The sequence below is a fragment of the Stegostoma tigrinum genome, chromosome 9 (genome assembly GCF_030684315.1).
Source record: "Stegostoma tigrinum isolate sSteTig4 chromosome 9, sSteTig4.hap1, whole genome shotgun sequence".
Taxonomy (NCBI): domain Eukaryota; kingdom Metazoa; phylum Chordata; class Chondrichthyes; order Orectolobiformes; family Stegostomatidae; genus Stegostoma; species Stegostoma tigrinum.
The window spans coordinates 22,199,112-22,219,234 of NC_081362.1; the positions used below are offsets into that span (position 1 = coordinate 22,199,112).

At 43.1% G+C, this 20,123-nt stretch overlaps 1 protein-coding gene across 2 annotated transcripts in view; it reads right to left on the minus strand.

Moving 5' to 3' along the window:
* Positions 1-20,123, minus strand: part of LOC125454715 (ribosome-binding protein 1-like) — a 106,071-nt gene that overhangs the window by 32,567 nt on the left and 53,381 nt on the right. For both annotated transcript variants that reach the window (XM_048535808.1, XM_048535807.1), the window contains exons 6-11: positions 16,637-16,755; positions 11,518-11,671; positions 8,601-8,751; positions 7,863-8,050; positions 5,460-5,497; positions 2,199-2,289 (exon numbers count right to left, since the gene is read on the minus strand). In XM_048535808.1, the coding sequence (XP_048391765.1) occupies positions 2,199-2,289; positions 5,460-5,497; positions 7,863-8,050; positions 8,601-8,751; positions 11,518-11,671; positions 16,637-16,755 (741 nt within the window). The remainder of the gene's footprint in view (positions 1-2,198; positions 2,290-5,459; positions 5,498-7,862; positions 8,051-8,600; positions 8,752-11,517; positions 11,672-16,636; positions 16,756-20,123) is intronic.

Consider the following 20,123-nt stretch of genomic DNA (forward strand, 5'->3'; position numbering starts at 1 on the left):
GATATCCATCAAGCCTCTGACTAAAATGTATCAATTTGCAGTATCTGCTTCCACCACTATGTGGGAACAGGTTCTGCATTCTCGCCACACTGTGCAAAGGAATTTCCTTCTAAATTCTTTCCTAGATTGTCAGGGTGTTTCTTATATTTGTGCTCCTTTGTTCTGAACTCGAACAACAGAAGCAGTTTCTCCACATCCATCTTATCAAATCTCTTCATAGTTTTAAAGGCCTCTATCAGGTTCAAGGCTATTTTTGTTTGATTCCAATTTCAATTTCTCTTTTGCAGAGAAAGTATCATGATCCTGCTGAGTGTTCCATGATACTAATATCTGCTTGTTTTTTTTTGAAAAAAATGTAAACCAATCTTCTTTTTAATTAGTAACCTGAAAAATTTATGCACACAGCCTAATTTAACTTCATGTACCTGTGTCATAATTAAACATGTAGAGGTCAGGTCTCATACACTTCCGTTCTGGAAATAACTAATTATCATGAGTCACAGTGCTCTCAACTGTACTAATAACATTAAAATTTAACAGTTCACTCAAAAAAAAGTTGAGTTCAAGATATTAAAAAGAACAATTATGACCGATTGTAAGAAGCTGATTGAGAAGAGTGGGAGTGTAGAATGAATTAAAGCCAGCCTGATCAGTGGTGAAATTAGGAAGATCTTTTTCACACAAAGGGTGGGAAACATTTGCAATGGGCGTGCATTTTGAAAGGATACAGAAGACATTTACGAGAAATTATCCACTTTTATGGGTAGAATAGAGAAACTATTCTTTTCTCCTTAGTAGCCCTCAAAGGCGAGTTGGCTAACTACTTGAAGGAGAAAAAACTGCAGGGATAAAAATAAGAGTTAAAAGTGGGACTAACAAGGCAGCTCTTCCAAAGAGACAACAAAGACTTTAAGGTCAATAGCTTCCTTCTGGGCTGCGCTACTCTATGCTATGCTGCACAACCTTAAAGTGTTCTGTAGTTATAGATAATTTCTAAATCAACAAGTTCAGATCTCTTGAGTGGCGAATCTACCCTAAATCAGAAGCCAACCACTCAGGTGCTATCACAAAATTCAATGATGCCAAAATGCATTTATAAATGACAACACAGCCAGACAGAAGGCAGAGATGAATGGAACTGTTTCACGCCAATGTTAGCAGATAGGTAGTGCAACATGATGACAACAGTAGGTTGTTCAGCACTGTTTCATCATATATTTAAACCAAATGTAACATGCACATCAACCCCACATTACTTCCTTAACTCCATATCCTTTCAGATTCACAGAATTGCTATAACACAGGAGGTATCATTCAGCCCATTGTGTGCATGCCTGCTTTCGAACTCAGCATTTTGCCTGCTGCTGCTCCCCCATCATCTCCTCATTCCCACACATTCTTCCCTTATGAATAATAACCTAATTCCTTCCCGAATATTTCAATTGAGACTGCTTTTGCCACACTCTCAGATGGTGCACTCCAGACATTCACCACTCACTGTTCAATAACTGTTTTCCTCATTTCTTTGTTGTTTCTTTTGTTAAATAAATTAAATTTGTGGCCTCTGATTCCCGATCCTTCTGCCAACAGAAGCAGTTTCCTCCTATCTACTCTGCCCAGACCCATCATGATTCACTCACTGTATTTTGCAATATTTATCGGGATTCTGCTGCAATGTATCTGAGGAGTTTTGTTTGCAGCAATTCTGTTTAAATAAACTCAGTCTATTTACTTAGAAAACTATCTACTGCAAGTCTGTCAAATGCCCCATCTCACCTCCAACACTTTGGCTGATACAGGGATATCCAGTCTCAATTGATGAAATAAATTGTATACAAATAGCAAGTGCAAGTGCAAGAAGATATGCAGTTGATGAATCTGCTCTCCCACTCCGAAATGCATATCGGAGCCCTGCAGATATACTTCTGTGGGCCCTCTTCCCAGACTCCATGACCTCTATGCCAGAATTCCTGATACTTGTTCTAACAAAGTTCCACGTCGAGAGAATGGTTTCACTGAAATTAAACTCCAGGCCTATGCCACTGCCAGGATTCAAGTCCAAGTTAAGCTTTGTGCTGTATGGGGGATAGGAACTCTGACCTGAACCAGAAAACTCTTTACACAATTGTAAATTGGGCTGCTGCCATTAAAATTCTTCCTGAAAACCAGGATTAAAACATGGGTCATATAACACTCACATTGTTTTTGTTTTTTTGCTGTTCAATTGTTTCTTTGAGCTGCAGTACCTCCTGTTCCAAAGTGGTAATCTGAACATCTTTATCCTTTAGCCTAAAGACAAAACAGAGTATAAAGAAAATGGTATCCACAGAATAGCTAACTATATATTCATGCACACATGCTCACACATTCCATGTGCTTGTAGTCTCTCACACGCACACTGGGTACTACATCAGAGAATGGAAACAAGTGTGAGGATTGCAACGTGTGATTAACCTGTACCCATTCAATGTAATGAGTGCTGTGCACAACTTCATTTGAATGCTGTCTACTTGCAATCTCCATTAACACTGTTGTTTATACATTGCGCAGATGAGCTGGAGGTCAAATCCTATTTTACTAGCACCGGGAATTCATCATGGTTCCTTAGACAGCACCTTCCAAGCTCATGAGCACTTCCATCCACAAGGATACAGCAGCAGGTACATGGGAACACCACAACTAGCAGGTTCCCCCCCAATCCACTCGCTATCCTGACTTTAAAATATATCACTGTTCCTTCAGTGTTGCTGTGTCAAAATCCTGGAATTCCCTCCGTAAACGCACAGTGGGTCTACCCTACAGTGCATGTACTACAGGGGTTTAAAAGGATAGCTCATGATCACTGTGTCAGGAGCAGCAAAGAATGGACAATAAAAGCTGGCCCAGCCAGTCATCCCATGAATGAATGTGTGTCACTTAAAGAGAAAGTGCAGTGTAGAGGGAATAAGTGCTGGCATTTGTAACAGTAAGTGAATATGATTTGGAAACCATGATGACTGACATAACATTGAAAAGGTGTGTGATCCGAGATTTACAGATGCTGGACTGGAGTCTTGCTGGAGGAAGTGGGACATAGAAGGGAGATCGAGAGATCCAGTGTTCTCAGAGTCTCTCTAAACACACACCAAAAAGGCAGTGGCAGCAGACAGATGTGGAGCTCAAGGCTGGAAATCAAGTCCCAAGGATCCAGGCTTTGGTACCCAAACAGTCCGACTTGGGTGAATGCAGCAACATCATAGGCACAGCTTAAAATCACCACAGCCCATCTCACGCCTACTAACAATTGTGGTCATTCAGGATTATACCTACCATTCATATGCTTCTCCTCTCCCTCACATACCGTGACCTCCGACAACCTGAACCAAGAGCCAACTCCTCAAACACAGCAGTTAACACTCATGAAGAAAACGGTGCTGGCCGGAATGAGGCCGCCAACTGCTGAGGCCTTGGCCAGCAGCGGGACAGGCACCATTGAGGATGCCGGTATCCTCATATACCTAATTCACCTTCTCAAGATCCCACTTCCCTCTCATCCCACAAAAACTTCAGATTCTGCCCGAATCTGTCACTCCGCCAGAGTCCTTGTCGTCAACTGTTTGCCAGCCAGACCACGCTAGTTGCTGCGTAGTTGCAGTCTGAAGTTGGGCCTTACAAGCATACTGGTTAAGGTTATCCTGTGAACCATCTAAAGGCAACTCCACTGATAAACAGCAGCTTTCCAGCAGTGAGAGCACAAAAAAAAACAAACTCTAACAGAATGTATTAAAGTGGTTAGTTGATGTTCATATAGAATAGGAAACGATTTGATTTCTAAATTTGGTTTGGGAAGCTGTTTTTTGATAGCTATAATTAAGCATTGTGGCCAAGTTACAGGCTACTGTAAGGTGTGATACTATTTGTGAAAGGAGACTGGGGATGCGGTTCATGGAATGGAACTTGAGTTCCTTACAGATAGCCCAGACAGAAGGGGGCTTTTGAGGTGGCCTCCTCTCTTTCTCATAATGCTGTTACTGCTCTGGCTCTCCGTGTCTTGCTGTACCCCTCATGGTACTGACATGATGTTGATCTCCTTCATGTCTGTGCTAAAACTCTCTATGTCCACGTTGCTGGGCTCTGCAAGGCTTCTTGAGAGCTATCCAGATAGGCAAGGGTTACTTCAGCACATCGGTGGTTTGCTCCATTGTACTGTGTTTAGCAGCATGACCTCCATTTAATGCACATGCCACACAGAGATGTGGGCTGCACCGTCTAGTTATCAGCCATCAGGATGGTGAGCAAATAGCCCCGGGTACCACGTACCCATCCTTTAGTTTGTCTGGTTGGCTCAAATGCAGCTAGAACAGCATACTGCCACTGAATGCAGGAATGATGACTGATGCCAGGATGTTGGCCACTGATCTATTTGAAGTCACACAGCAGCTGGAAAGTCGAGGGGCAATTCTTTTTGGCTCTGTTTTAGGGCAAATTTGACATGTGGCATTTGAAAAGCAAATTTGGGGGGTGGGGGAGGAGGGCAGCCAGTGGTGCCTTGTAACGCAACATAGATTGCCATCCTACAGAGCAGCATGCTCCCCCACAGTTGTTCGTCCCTGGCGAGAGAGAATGAAATGTATTTAGCATTCTTTGAACTGAGAGCCTTGGAGGGCCTCTCTCATACAGCAGTGGCAAGCTGCAAGATGTTGCAAACATATTAGCCCCAGCCTGAAAGGAGCCAGATGTTGAAACCGTCATCATTACAAGCATCTTCCTAACCACAGGGAATGCAGTCCTTGCCCTTTTTGAGTTGAGGTTGCGGCTGCAGAAGTTGACACACATGCTTCCAAAAATGCTGATGTTTCACTGTTTCAACCCTTGCTGAACCCAGTGAGGAGATTTGTTTCTTGAAAACTCTGGTCGGATAATGTCTCCTGCTGATAGCACTGTTCATAATTTTCCCTGCTCTACAAGGCATCTTGTCTTCCCCAAGTCATCCCTAAGTACTCCATGGAAAGTGCCTAACAGGGGAGTAATGATCGAGCGCAATCCTTGAAGTCAGCAAGAAGTCCTTCAAAAACCCGGAGGGTTTTTCAAATTAAAACTACAATAAAAACATGCTTACGGTACACTTATAACACAGCCAGAAGTAATCAACTGGTAGGATGTAAATGCTTGATGATCTCTTTAAATAGTGGAATCCTTCCTGCTGCTGGATGTGTGTTCAGTTGTTTGAGGTTGACAGGGAAGGTTTGCTGGACTGCTGAGCTTGAAATTAGCATTGTTAGCATTAAATCAGCTTTATAGGCTTTCTGATCTCCCTGCCACCCACATTTCTGATGGATCTCACTAAATCCTCACCAATATAGCATTCAACACTTGCTCCACAGTGTGGACCACATTATAGGGCTCCGAGTCAATTCAAACACACACACACACACACACACACACACACACGATTATGTGCTTTTGGAACTGCACCTTACCTGTTCCCCAATTGTTCCAGTTCTTCCTGTTGGATGGCCTGAAATGTAAAAATAAATTAAAACAAGTTTGGGCATAATACCTTTTGCAGAACAAATCCTTTCACAAACCTCCATTTCTGCCGGCCGATGCTCCAAATATTAATATGTGAATTGATACTGTGTTGAAGTGATTTTTCGGAATAGAATTTTGGATTGAATTGCAGCTTCTGCAAGTCGAAACAATTCTCATTACTTTAACACAACCCTCACCCCTCTCCCACGTCATCCCTTCCCTTCGCATTTTTGACATGAGTTGCAATAGATTATAGAATAAAAACAAAGTACTGGGAAAAACTCAGTGGATCTGGCAGCATCCGTGGAGTCAAACAGATTTGATGTTTCGAGTCTGGTATGACTCTTCTTCTGCACCCTATGCTGGGTTAATAGGTGTGACAAGATAATAGCCAATTACGCAAAGAATATAGTTTAATTTGTTTATTTTAAGATACCACACTGGGTGGATTAAAGACAGGACAAAGTCAGCTACTGCATGTGCTGTGTGACCAATAGTGGGTGAATCAGGCTGTGGTGATGAGAGGTAGGAGGTCATACAATTAAATCTCCATAACATATTCAACCACACTGGCACCTCTCAGGGAAAGGTCTCCTCCTGATTAAAGACTTGTTCTGTAGCTACACGTGGACAGACCTTAGCTGATTCTGGGTTGCATGTTAATGTGATCTCCAAATCGACTTCTCTTTTCCCACAAAGTCTTTTATTGTGCATATGAGAAGTGAGATATTGGACATCCTATCCCATAGGGCAGCAAAAGCATGCAGCCACCAACATGGCATTCCTTTTCTCTCATCAAAGGAGAACAGTTAATTTTTTTAAAATTCCATTGTTACAAGCAAAGCACCACTGATTCTGTACTGATGGAAGCACCTAACTCATCCCGGCATTACATATCCCAAAAACAGAATAGTTTATATCAACGCAAGATACATACATTGTACTTAAAAAAAAATGTAATTGTAAACCTGTCTTACTGGATTCTTTTAAATTGTCAGTGCTGCAGATAGTAAGGAAGTAACAAAATGGAAGTACTATATGAATTAAATTCATGAGTTAAATGGGCTACAGTGTCACTGTTGGCTGAGAATTGTACCAATCAACGTACCACTTGGACCTTATGCTCTAATAATGATCTATGCTAAAGGAGGGGGGCAGAATTAGAGTGGAGGATAAAGAAAGTAAACAATTTCAACATGTCATAGTCTATACATCAAAGGATTAGGGTAAAATCAATTTTCTGTACTTAATGCCTAATTAACTTGTAAGCTATCTTGTGTAGCTACAAACTGCAATTCAGATCATTTTTCATCAAAAGATCTTGAATAGCATGGCATCAGAAAACCAGCTCAGGGACCTAGTAGGGAAAACAGAACTAACCACATTGAATCTAAGCCTGACGATTTGCCAGTGATAACAAGCATTTGCAAGTGTCTTCAGTTTAAAGGGGTAACATTTGCGGAACTATGGACACAACAATGGGCATGGAGCTAATGGGATAGTTCTTCCAAAAGAGCTGGCACGGGTAGAATGGACAGAATGGCTTCCTCACATGCCGTGCAATTCTATGGAAATATAACGAATGCACGAGAATAAAGCTAATCTCTACTTGTGCTCCCTTTAGCATAATATACACCTCAACTTCTCACTCCCACTCCTCATCTCAAGCTCTAAAAACACTTTATCTTCTTCCTCATGGTGTTAAAATCAAAACTTCTCATTCTGTGTTATACTCTTACAATTTTCATTCCCATAAGCTCTCAATCTTTACCAGTTCCCTCTTACAATTTACAAGTATCTGCTGTGATTCAGGGTTAAAGTTGAGCACAAAATCTAGGCTGACACTCATTGTGCACTGCATGCCACAACGGTGCCATTTTCAAATAAGACTTTAAAGAATGGGCCTGCAGCATCTCAGATGCATGTAAAGGATCCCTGGACACAGTGTAATAAAGATCATGGCAATGTCCTCCAAGTGTCCAACATTTTCCCTTATTTACCAGAACCAAAACATTATCTCATCGATATTCACGGCTGCTTGCTGTGTAGAAACTGGGAGCAAAATTTCCTATATTGTCCTAGTGGCAATACAGCAAAAAAAAAGCACTGCATTGCAGAAATAAAGGAGGACTCACATTTCTACAGCATTTTTTGTAACTATTGGAAATGTCAAAGCTCTTTACAGCCAACTAAGTACTTTTGAAATGTAGTGACTGTTGTAATGTACAAAATGTAGCAATTACTATAAAGGTACTTTGCAGTGTCTTGGTTTTGAGAAATATACTGTATTTTCGTTTATTTCCAAAATCACTAGCTCCCACAGAAGATCTGTCCCCCACAGGGCGCCTAACCTGAACTGGATGTTCTTCCTCGGTTTCTTTGTTTTGACCGGCCTCGAGTAGAGCTTCGATCGACTTGATTCTTTCCTCGAGACGTTCTTTCTCTGAGCCAGCCTCCATCAGTTGACTGTGTAGCTTCTCCAGCTCCACCACTTTGCTCTTCAGGTCAGCCTCTGTGGATACCATTTTAGCCTGAAGATCTACAATTAAGAGGAATAGGAAAACGTGTGCTGTTAATGTGCCTAATGCGCCTTGAGGTGAGAGCCCAACATGTAATTCAAAGACACAAAAATGCACAAATCATTTAACAACCAATAAAGATCAAAGGAAGGTCAGGGCTTGGCTGAAGAATATGCTGCCAGTCACTGGGAATCCTGTGTAGTGTATGTTAAAAATTTTCCGATTGATGCATAGAGGGCAAAGGGGAGTTCAGACTATTATCCTTAAACAAACTTTAAACTTTCTTAGAATATGTCACCTTTTTTGACACCATTGACTCATAGAGTTAAACTGAGAGACTCTGGTGCTTGAGATCAGCCACGATCATAATGAATGGTGGTGCTGGCTCGAAGGGCCGAACGACCTAGTCCAGCACCTATTGTCTATTGAGATTTCCCAGAACTGCACACTTTGGAAAACTGCTAGGAATTTCCCAGCTAATGGAATGGTGGGTTGGATGAGGGGACTTTGAACAATGCCTTATTTTATCCCTAGATTTAAGCCTCTCACTCACCTGACCTATAGACTCACCGGTGAAGCTACTGAGTGTAGTGCACAGTTCCCCTCTCGTTTTCTCAGTATCTGTCAGCAGGCTGGAATAGTTACTCTGGGACTTACGAAGCTCCTCGCTAACATCATCAAGTCGTTTTTGTAACATCCTCTCTGTCTCTTGCTGATTTGACTGCAAATGAGACAGTGTAAAGCTATATTGAGGGCAATAATTTCAGCAAATCATGAGATGGAGCAATGCTGTTTCTAGAATACTGACGGTGGGACAAGCAAGGCTAAAGAACAGGAAACCATTCATCCTTTATCACCATTCAGTCAGACCTTGGCTAATTTGTACTTGAACCCCATGTACCTCCAAATTCTCCAATATCCCCTCTCCTTACCCAACAAAAACCTGAGAATTTCAGTTTTGAGAAGTTTAATTGACCCTAGACTTTCCAACATTTCAGGGGAAAGCTTTCCACTAGCCTGTGTAGGGTTGCTGATTTTGATGTGACACTCTCTTGGAGATTTGGTCATGTGACAGCTTGATCACATGGCAGTTTGTGACACTTTAATCACATGACTTTTATACACAATAAAATATAAAAACTAGTGAGTGAATCTAAAACCAGTTATTTCTGCTCCAAGACTTCCACATCCCATCACTGGAGCTCAGTATGGTTCAGTCCTCAGGAAAAACTGCTAACGTTTCCCGAGACTCATAATAGCACCAAAAAGTGACAGAGATGAACACTTCCTTGCACACCTTACACGTCTCTATTTGCCCCAATGTGATTTTCTCTACCTATCCTCTCCTTGTTTGTGTTTCTCCATCTCTTTCCTTCCCCAAATTTATGTTTCTTTCTTCGTCCCCAGTTTATTTTTCTCTTGCGTTCTCACCCTCATCTCTTTTATGTTCATCTCCATCAGGCTGCGTTTTACTTGCTCCCAACAGCTTGTGTTTTGCTGTCTATCTCAGCCTAGGAAGGAACCATCTGTATTCATGGGGCATCGTGCTTGCTAGCTGATTGGGGGGGGGGGGGGGGGTAGAACCCCTGCCCTGCCTCTTCTGAGCAAAATCTGACATAACTTTCTCCAATCAGCCAGTTTGAGGGCAGCAGTCAGGTGGAGGCAGAAGTCCTGCCCAGAAACAGCTGCCAACCAAAGGGGGTTGGGGGGGGGGGGGGGGAGGCGAATTTTCTGGGTTAGGGTTCATGGGGAAAAGACAATGGCACAGGAAAAGGCTCTCAATGGCAACTATGTCCATTTCCTTGATCTTGCAAATATTGTGCAGATCAAGGGACCCTCCAACTCTCAGCCTGCCAGCACTGGCTTACCAGACAGATGGGCAGACTTCCACCTATAGTTTAGATAATTGCAGCCCAGGCACAAATTTGCTGATAATTTGCCCTTAGCTGGTCATCAATTGATCACTTAAGAGTCTCAATTAATGGTAAAGCAGGATAGTGGAACTTGAGCCTTTCTGTCCTGAATGTAGCAGACAGGAAGCTGGGTTTCTGGAATACCGCCATCCCATCTAATTAGCTCCAGGCTAGATTCCTCCAAGACCAGAAGATTCCAACTCTTGTTTGGTTCCCTGCTTATCATTCCAGGTTTGGTATTTCTCTCTCTCCTGTTTTACACTCTCTCTCTCTTCTTCAGTTTGTATTTCTGACTTTCTCATTAACTTGAGTTTTTTTTCTTTCTCACTAGTTTCAGGGCTTCTCTCTCTCTCTCTCTCTCTCTCACACACATGCACTCCCTTAGTTAATGTTCACTCCCTTCTCCATTTGGCATACTCCTCGTCCATGCCTAACAAAATGAGTCAGATGCAATGAGGTACTTGTTTCAACATCCACAACAAGATCCTGCCTTAATCCTTTCAAAGTTACAAAGTTATGACTAGATGTAGCTCAGATGGTGATCTGAACTCCATTAGGATGGTCACAACTTTATCCCCTGGTGTTTGCCTATGTTAAGGTGGCTGTGGAGGCTAAAATAATAAAAATGATCTTGTCGGGAGATCAATAAAACAAAAATGGAGGTGGAGTGGTTAAAAAAGTTGCATTTATTATTTTCATGACCAGAGCACATCCTAACGTACTTTGTAGTCAATGATGTACTTTGCAGAGTAATCACTGTTGCAATATAGGGGCATGTCAACTTATACACAGCAAGCTCCCAAAACAGCAATATAATAGTCAGCCGATAATTTGTTTTTGGGGAGGAGTTTTTTTTTTAAGAATAAAGACATTGCAAACAACATACAAGGTACTGAAGATTTGACAGGGTGCATGTGGAAAGGATACTTCCTCTTGTGGGAGAATCTGGAACCAAGGGCCTCTTTAAAAATGAGGGGTCAACCTTTTAAGACAGAAATGAGGATATTTTCTCTCAGAGAGTCATGATTTTTGGAACTGTTCTTCAAAAAGCAGAGGAAGCAGCACCTTTGAATATTTTTAAGGCAGAGGTCAATAGATTCTTGTTAAGAAGAAGTGGGTGAAAGGGGTTGGCATGAATATAGGATTGACTGTAGTGCAGTCAAATCAGCCACAATCTTACAAAATGACAAAGCGGGCTCTGGGTCAAATGACTTATACTAGTTCCTAATTCATAAGTTCATATAACTGCCCAGCTCGACTTTAAATAAAGCCTTAGAATCTTTCATTGGCCCATGAGGGCAGATGTTGACTCACTCCAAGGTCCCAAGTGAAAAGCAACACTTCCAACAGTGCTGCACTCACTCAGTCCTGGAATGATACTCCATCTTCTGACTCCATCTTCTGACTCTGAAGCACAATTACTGAGCCACAGCTGACAGCTAGGTTGGAAACACGGGGGAAAAAGTAATCAAGGAAGTGAGAAGGTTGGAGGACAGAAGTCACAAGCTGCTCACTGAGGGCTATGGATGGCATAGCATGCAAGCAAAACTGTTGGACAATGTGCTCTCATTCACCTGAAGCTCAGTAAGCTGCTGCTCATACTTGCTGGCTTTGCCCTCCAGAACCTTCCTCTGCTGCTCATCCTGCTGGAGGGCCTCTGACTTCTCACTCAGCTCCTTGGTTAGTTTGGCACACTCCTGCCGCAATTTAGCCAGTTCGGCATTCTGCCTACAATAAATGTTGTTGACAGTTAGTCACAGAGAAAGAGAACAAAAGGCTAGTAATGACACGCATTCAACAGGGGTCAGCAGGCCAAAAGCATCAGTGGCGCAAGCTTTTCTGGAACCAATTGTCTGCTGTGAATTACAAACCATCCTTCGAAACATTTCTATCATATTTAGCTTAAAGTTGCACAGATCTTCTTCCCTGTCCCTCAGTTGGACTTTATCTCCTGATACTTGGAGATAATCTAGGAAACCAGGGTCTGAACACTGGTGCAGGCTGATGCTTCTGCTGTTATGCAGAATTTTTTGGCAGGTACCATGGCAGACAGCCTCTCCTCTGTCGCACACACCATGCACATTCATCAACAAAAGTTGGTCATCCTACCTCAACACACTCGAATGAAACCGTGGGCAGAATCTTCCACTGCACAGTCTAAATTTGGCACTGGGTGTAGAAGCATCGCCTCTGTTCAGGGACAGGCCGGCTTTCCTTCCAAGATTATGTTGTTCTCAGCTCATTCCATATGTATTGTATGATGGCAGGGCTGGGCAAAAACTCAATGCGCCCTCTCATCATGACCTCATGGAGTAGAACGTCTTGGCACCCAATTTAAAGGCAATGCATTTTCTAAAAGTCAAGAACATCACTCAGGTTCTCAGAGGGCTGAAACATTCAGACCCTTCCACGTTTCCCAAATGAACCCGTTTCCCTTCCCCTCCATCATGCTGTTTGCCCTGATCAGCCTCCATGACTATTCCCATTACTCAGCAGTCTCCCTGCACTGGTCTTCCTCTGTGCAAGTCCAACCAATGTCAATCATGGTATGGCACAAACAAAGGCTCTCAAACAGGACAAAGTAGCAGCTAAGATAACAAAGTGTGAAGCTGGATGAACACAGCAGGCCAAGCAGCATCTCAGGAGCACAAAAGCTGACGTTTTGGGCCTAGACCCTTCAGAGAGGGGGATGGAGAGAGGGTTCTGAGATAAATAGGGAGAGAGGTGGAGGTGGACCGAAGATGGAGAGGAAAGTAGCTAGGTGGAGAGGAGAGTATAGGTGGGGAGGTAGGGAGGAGATAGGTCAGTCCAGGGAAGGCAGACAGGTCAAGGAGGTGGGATGAGGTTGGTATGTGGGAAATGGAGGTGCAGCTTGAGGTGGGAGAAGGGGATAGATGAGAGGAAGAACAGGTTAGGGAGGCGATGACGAGCTGGGCTGGTTTTGTGATGCAGTGGGGGGAGAGGACGAGCTGGGCTGGTTTTGGGATGCAGTGGGGGAGGGGAAGATTTTTAAGCTTGTGAAGTCCACATTGATACCATTGGGCTGCAGGGTTCCCAAGCGGAATATGAGTTGCTGTTCCTGCAACCTTCGAGTGGCATCCTTGTGACTCTGCAGGATGCCCATGATGGATATGTCATCTAACGTATGGGAGGGGGAGTTAAAATGGTTCACGACTGGGAGGTGCAGTTGTTTATTGCGAACTGAGCGGACGTGTTCTGCAAAGCAGTCCCCAAGCCTCCGCTTGGTTTCCCCAGTGTACAGGAATCCACACCGCGTACAATGGATACAGTATACCACATTGGCAGATGTGCAGGTGAACATCTGCTTAATATGGAAAGTCATCTTGGGGCCTGGGATGGGGGTGAGGGAGGAGGTGTGGGGGCAAGTGTAGCACTTCCTGCGGTTGCAGGGGAAGGTGCCGGTGTGGTGGGGTTGGAGGGGAGTGTGGATCGGACAAGGGAGTTACGGAGAGTGTGGTCTCTCCGGAAGGCAGACAAGGGTAGGGATGGAAAAATGTCTTGGGTGGTGGGGTCAGATTGTAGATGGCGGAAGTGTCGGAGGATGATGCGTTCTATCCGCAGGTTGGTAGGGTGATATGTGAGGGCGAGGGGGATTCTCTTAGAGCAGTTATTGCGGGGGTCAGGGTGTGAGGGATGTGTTGCGGGAAATGCGGGAGACAGTGTCAAGGGCATTCTCGACCACTGTGGGGGGAAAGTTGCGGTCCTTGAAGAACGCGGGCATCTGGGATGTGCGGGAGTAGAATGCCTCATCCTGGGAGCAGATGTGGCGGAGGTGAAGGAATTGGGAATAGGGGATGGAATTTTTGCAGGGGGGTGGGTGGGAGGATGTGTATTCTAGGTAGCTGTGGGAGTCAGTGGGCTTAAAGCGGACATCAGTTTCTAGCTGTAGCAGCTACTCACTTTGAAGCCCAGCATTTACAGTGCCTCACCTGCTCCACGTCACTGACATGCTGTCAGGAACCAGAGAGACATATTGCTTGCTCAAAGTTGGAAAGGGGAACCTAAATGAGGTGAGTGGGTGTTTTAAATGAACATGCATGATAGTCAAATGCATGCAAAAGGCTTCAGTTTGACCCACGTTTAAGTTCCAAGGACTGAAGTGCAAGCTTCCATCCTTACATCAAGATCTGGTTTCTAACATCATGTGCTATTATTTACGCTGTTTGCATTATTTCCTATTCTCAGGATCAGCACAAGTTTCCACTCTGCCTGAAAATTGCACATCAAGGGTAGTATTTGACCCTCTATAGCTTTGGTCCGAGGGGGTATTTGATCAAGCAGAAGGGTAATACTATGGGTCTCACCATCCTTCCACCTATGCCCTGATTCTGTTTGTGCAAGAAAGGCTTGGGGATGGCCTTCTTGCTCCACTCCTAATTGAGTTAACGCCTACCTAAACAGCCTCATTCCGCTGTATTGGTATTGGTCAAGTTGCAGGTAAAAGACATGTCACACAGAAAGCCCAAAGGCACACCCTGTGAGTTGCTGTGTGCTTTGAAGTGGTAGTGAGTTTGGGGTCACTCTTTGTTGGGGACTCGGTACCTGATTGAAGGACCTGGCATTGGGAAGGAGGAGTCCACTGAGTGTCATCTGCTGCTGACTCCTCTTCCGCTTCTCCTCTCAACAGCTGCCACTGTGACCTGCAATCCCCTAGCTAATGCGGGGCGTTGGATTGGCTCATTACCCACAGGAGACACCACTATCACAGCGGTCTGCCAAGCAATGTACTATAACCAGCCCGCAATGGGTACTCAGGGAGAACAGGAGTTAAACCCCATGGTCCTTGGCCTGTTGCCAGAGGGATAACTACCCAATTGACACGTAGTACAGCAGACCTTCCCAAAAATAGGCAATGCAGGCTCTTGTGGCTCTGCGATGGGTGGGAAACACCCCCATCCTCCCCTTTAAATTCTACCATAAAGAATGAAGATCTAGAAGTACATGCTGTGCATGTCAAAGTCATGATAGAATAGACATGTTAACCCACAGACATATAGCCAAGACTTAGACATACTTGCATATACTAACACAGACCTGGGCAAGTAAACATGGCAACACAGGGATAAAACCAGCATCTATTTACTCAGTGTTTGTAATACAATAAATTGTTGCGACGCACCTCACACGGCCTAATGAAACAAAATTGGACACTAAGCCAAATAAAGTGATACGATGACAAATATTCAGAAGCTTGGTTAAAGAAGTAGGTTTTAAGGAGTATCTTAAAAAAAGGAACATATTTATGGAAGTAATTCCATTGCTTAGGGCCTAGGCAGTTAAACACTTAACCGTGAATAAAAAGCAATTAAAATTAGGAAGGCGTGAAAAGCCAGACAGAACTACATGAGCACAAATGTGCCGAGGCAGGTGATTTTATGGAGGTGGAAATGAACATTTTAGTGATGGTACAAATATGTGGTCAGATGCTTACCTTGGGGTCAAGTATGACACCAAGGCTGGTGACAATCTGGTTCAATCTCACAGTTGCCAGGGAAAGAGATGAAATCTGCAGACTTGGAGTGGAGTTTATAGCACACTCAAGAATAGCGTCTCAGTTTCCCAATGTTTAGTTACCAACATATCCATAAATATAGTCACATACACACAGTCATGTCTCTGAAAGCACAAACACAGATGAGCTGGAAGCCCTGATTGAACCTCATCATTTTAAAACTAATTGAGATTAAAATTAGATTGGATGCCTGATTTAGCCCAATCTTTTCTTGGGGATTTGGCCCTATGCTTGTATACTCAAAAATGTGTAAACATCACGTAGTTAAGATTGAAACCTTAGGCAAGTTATCATTTTTTCGCAATGTTCTCACACACATCACTGTAAAGAAATGTTTTCTTTCTCAGGAACTGGGCGGTGCTGGCATTAATGACTCTATCTAGTTTTCTTGAAGAAGAGTTTGATCTGATTCAGCCACATCAGAGGGTTAAGAAAAACCAGGTTAGTGTGAGATTTAAGTTACAGATAATAAGGACTGGTTTTCCTCCCTAACAGATATGCAAACCATTTGGATATTTATGACAATTCAGCAGCTCCTGGGTCACTTTCATAGATCTCAACTTTATGTCTCTAAACAGATTAAAACTATGTGACCAGCATCACTCTCTGATCCAGCTCTACCATCAATCCTCACACTCATCATTCACAGATTCCCCTCCACTGATCTGCAGATGGCCATTGTTCACTCTGCTCTAGACCTTGCAAACATATTTGGCACGGTGGCTCAGTGGTTAGCACTGCAGCCTCACAGCACCAGAGACCCAGGTTCAATTCCAGCCTCAGGCAACTGTCCGTGTGCAGTTTGCACATTCTCCCCGTGTCTGCATGGGTTTCCTCCGGGTGCTTCGGCTTCCTCCCACAGTCCAAAGATGTGCAAGCTAGGTGGATTGGCCATGCTAAATTGCCCGTGGTGTTCAGGGGGTGTGTGGGTTATAGGGGGATGGGTCTGGGTCTGGGTGGGATGTTTCAAGGGGCGGTGTGGACTTGTTGGGCCGAAGGGCTTGTTTCCACACTTTACGGAATCTAATCTATTCCGTAAATTCCCAGCATTACTGGATCTGAATTTCATCTGTTCCAATTGAATAACCAACACAGGCCTTTCAAGAGCCCAGCAGCTGTAATAAGATTGAAATTGTTTTTGAAACTATATACTTTCTTACTTGCTTTCAATCTGGCTTGTTGCCTGGTTGAGGGCATCTCTTAAAATGGAGTTCTCTTGCTGCAGCCTGGCTATCTGGGCTGTTGGTCCATTCTCCAGCTGTTCTTGGAGCCCTCGGATCTGGAATGGAATTATTTTATTCGATATTAGGAAAATGTTTAGAGCAAAATAAAACCACCAGAGATAGTTTTTAAACCAGCATGCACACTGATCAAGATGCTGTTTCCGCTTTTAAATTTCCCAAACAGGTTTGAAGTAAGATAATTCTTATGGCAAACATATTTGAGTAATTGCTGGCACTGAAGAAAATTCATAAGTTAAAAACTGGTAAATACCCATTGCACAAATAGAAATTGCTGAGAAAGCTCAGCAGGTCTGGCTGTTCTAAGGAAGGGTGGCTTGGACTGAAACATTAACTCCGATTTCTCTCCACAGATGCTGTCAGATCTGCTGAGCTTTTCCAGCAATTTCTATTTTTGTCTCTGATTTACAGCATCCACAGTTCTTTTGGTTTTTAAATACTCACTGAACTTATACTACACTTTACAGCAGGAGCCAGGCTGAGCCATCAGGTTTGCAATGTTTAAAATTTGAGATCCTCACTCTTTTCATATTGCTTTTCCCTTATCTAACTCTAACTTCATTCAACATTCCAACTCTAACAGATCTCTATATCTACCATAATGCCGACTTGTTGTAAGTCATCCGATTTTCATCACTCTATTATTGATGGCCAAGGCCATCAGCTGACTAGGCCCTAAGCTTTCAATTTCTCTCCATAAGGAAATTCAGCACGTCCAAAAGGACTCACCAACTTCTACAGATGCAGCACATAGCATTATATCTGGGTGCATGACAGCATGGTTTCGTGACTGCTCCTCCCGAGACTGCAAGAAACTACAGAGGCTTGTGAACACAGCCCGGTCGATCACACAAATCAATCTTCCACCCACTGACTCCATCTGTACTTCCCGCTGCATTGGGAAAGCAATCAACATAATCAAAGACCCCTCCCATCCCAGTTATACTCCCTTCTTCCCTCTTTCGTTGGGCAGAAGATATAAAAGTTTGTAAACACATACAAACAGATTCCTCCTCGCTGGTACTGGACTTCTATATAGACTTCTTAAATTTTAAACTTAAATGTTGATTTCACTCTGTGTACATTCTCTGCAGCTGTAACATTGTACTCTTTGTTCTCTTCTATTACTCTATGCACTTTGTATGGTATGATCTGCCTCTATTGCACACAAAACAAATAAAAAATCACTGTATCTAGGTATATGTGACAATAATAAATCAAATCAAAATTTCTCTCTTTCTCACTCTGTAAAGTGCTTCTTAAAGCACACCTCCTTGATCAAATATTTAGTTGCCTGTCCTTATATCCTGTTTCATGACTCAGTGTCAATTTTGTTTTGATACGAAGAACATATAGTGAAAGAAGGTGCATGGGTGGGACAATTGGCATTTCAAGCCTACTCCTTCTTCAATAAGTTCATGGCTTTTTAAAAATTTGTTCATTTTGCAGGATGTGAGCATCACCGACTGGGCCAGCATTTATTGCCTGTCCCTAAGTGCCCTTGAGAAGGTGGTGATGAGCTGCTTTTTTGAACCACTGCAGTCCACTTGCTGTGGGTTGACCCACAATGCCAATAGGGAGGGTATTCCAGGGTTCTGGCCCAGTGACAATGAAGGAAAGGTGATATATTTCCAAGTCAGGATGGTGAGTGGCTTGGAGAGGAATATGAAGGTGGTAGTGTTCGCATGTATCTGCTGCCCTTGTCCTTCTAGATGGAAGTGGTTGTGGGTTTGGAAGGTGCTGTCTGAGGATTTTTGGTGAATTTCTGATCTAACTGTGGTTTCAATCCACTTTCTTGCCTGTCCACAAAATGTTTATAGATCCTTGTAGATCAGGAATTTGTCTAACCCAGCCTTGAATGTTTTCAGTGGCCAAACCTGCACTGATTTCTGGGTAGAGATTTCCAAAACTTAGTCAGCCTCAGTCAGATGTAACACCTCCCCATTTTGATCTTAAAGGGAGGAGCACCTATTCTGCAACTGTGCCTCCAGTTTCTAGCTTCCAAGGGAAAATGTTATCTCAGCACCTACCCTGTCAAAGCCCTATCAACAAGATCACCTCTCATTCATTTAAAGCCCAGTGAGTGTAGACCCGACTTGCTCAACCCTTCTTCATAAGACCCTTTCATTACAGGAATCAACCAATTAAAACTTGCCTGGGCAACCTCCAGTGCAATCAAATCCTTTGCTATTTAAGGAGACCAAAACTATATGCTGGCTGTACGGTAACTCTGGTTTCTCCCACACCCGGTACAGTGGCAGCAAGACTTACCCATCTTTATACAACTGACCCCCTTGGAATAAAGGATAATATTCTATTTGCTTCTTAATGTTTCACTGTGCCTACCTAACATTTTGTGATTCATGTAGGAGAACATCCCGATGCCTCTGCATTACATTTTCCTTATTCTTTCATGGAATAGGAGTATTGCTTGCAATGATAACATTCGTTGCCCATCCCTAATTGCTCTTGAAGGGAATGGCTTCCTCAGCCATTTCAGAATGCAGTTTGGCGTCAAACCACAATATTGAGAGTTTACAATCATACATAGACCAGTCTGGGTAAAGATGGTAACTTAAAGGACATTAGTGATCCAGATTGCTTTTTTTATTTACAACAGGCAGTAATGTTCTCATTGTCACCATTACTAAGACTAGCTTTATATTCTAGATATATTAATTAAGTTCACTAGCTGTAATGCTGCGGTTAGAATCCATTCCCAGAAATATTATTAGCATGGGTTTCCGGATTACCGGCCCAGTGTCATTGCCATAATCTCCTTATCTGGCTGTAGAAATAATCAAACAGCAGAAGAAATAAACACAATAACTAATAACAAGAGAAAAACTGAAAGATGCCGATGAGGCTAATGACCGATAAATCCCCTGAACCTGACGGGATGCACACCAAGACATTAAAAGAAGTAGCTGCAGAGATAGAGGATGCACTGCTAGTTATCTTCCAAGAATCCTTAGATTCGGGAAAAGTCCTAGATAATTGATAGTTTTCCAATGTAATACCTTTATTTAAAAAGGAAAGGAGTCAAAAAGAATAGGCCAGATAGCTTAACATCTACTATTGGAAAAATGTTGGAGCCTATTATAAAGGATGTTATAGTACATCATTTAGAAATACATAATATGGTCAAACAGGGTCAGCATGTCTTCATGAAGGGGAAATCATGCCTGAAAAATTTATTAAAACTCTTTGAGGAGGTAACAAGCAACATACAAAAAGGGAAATCAATGGATGCAGAATACTTGGATTTTCAGAAGGCATTTGATAAGATACCAACCTTCAGGCAGCTTAATAAGAAAACAGCCTTGGTATTGGAGGTAACATATTGGCATGGATATAGGACTGGCTAACTAATAGAAGACAAAGAGTGGGATAAGGAGGGCATTTT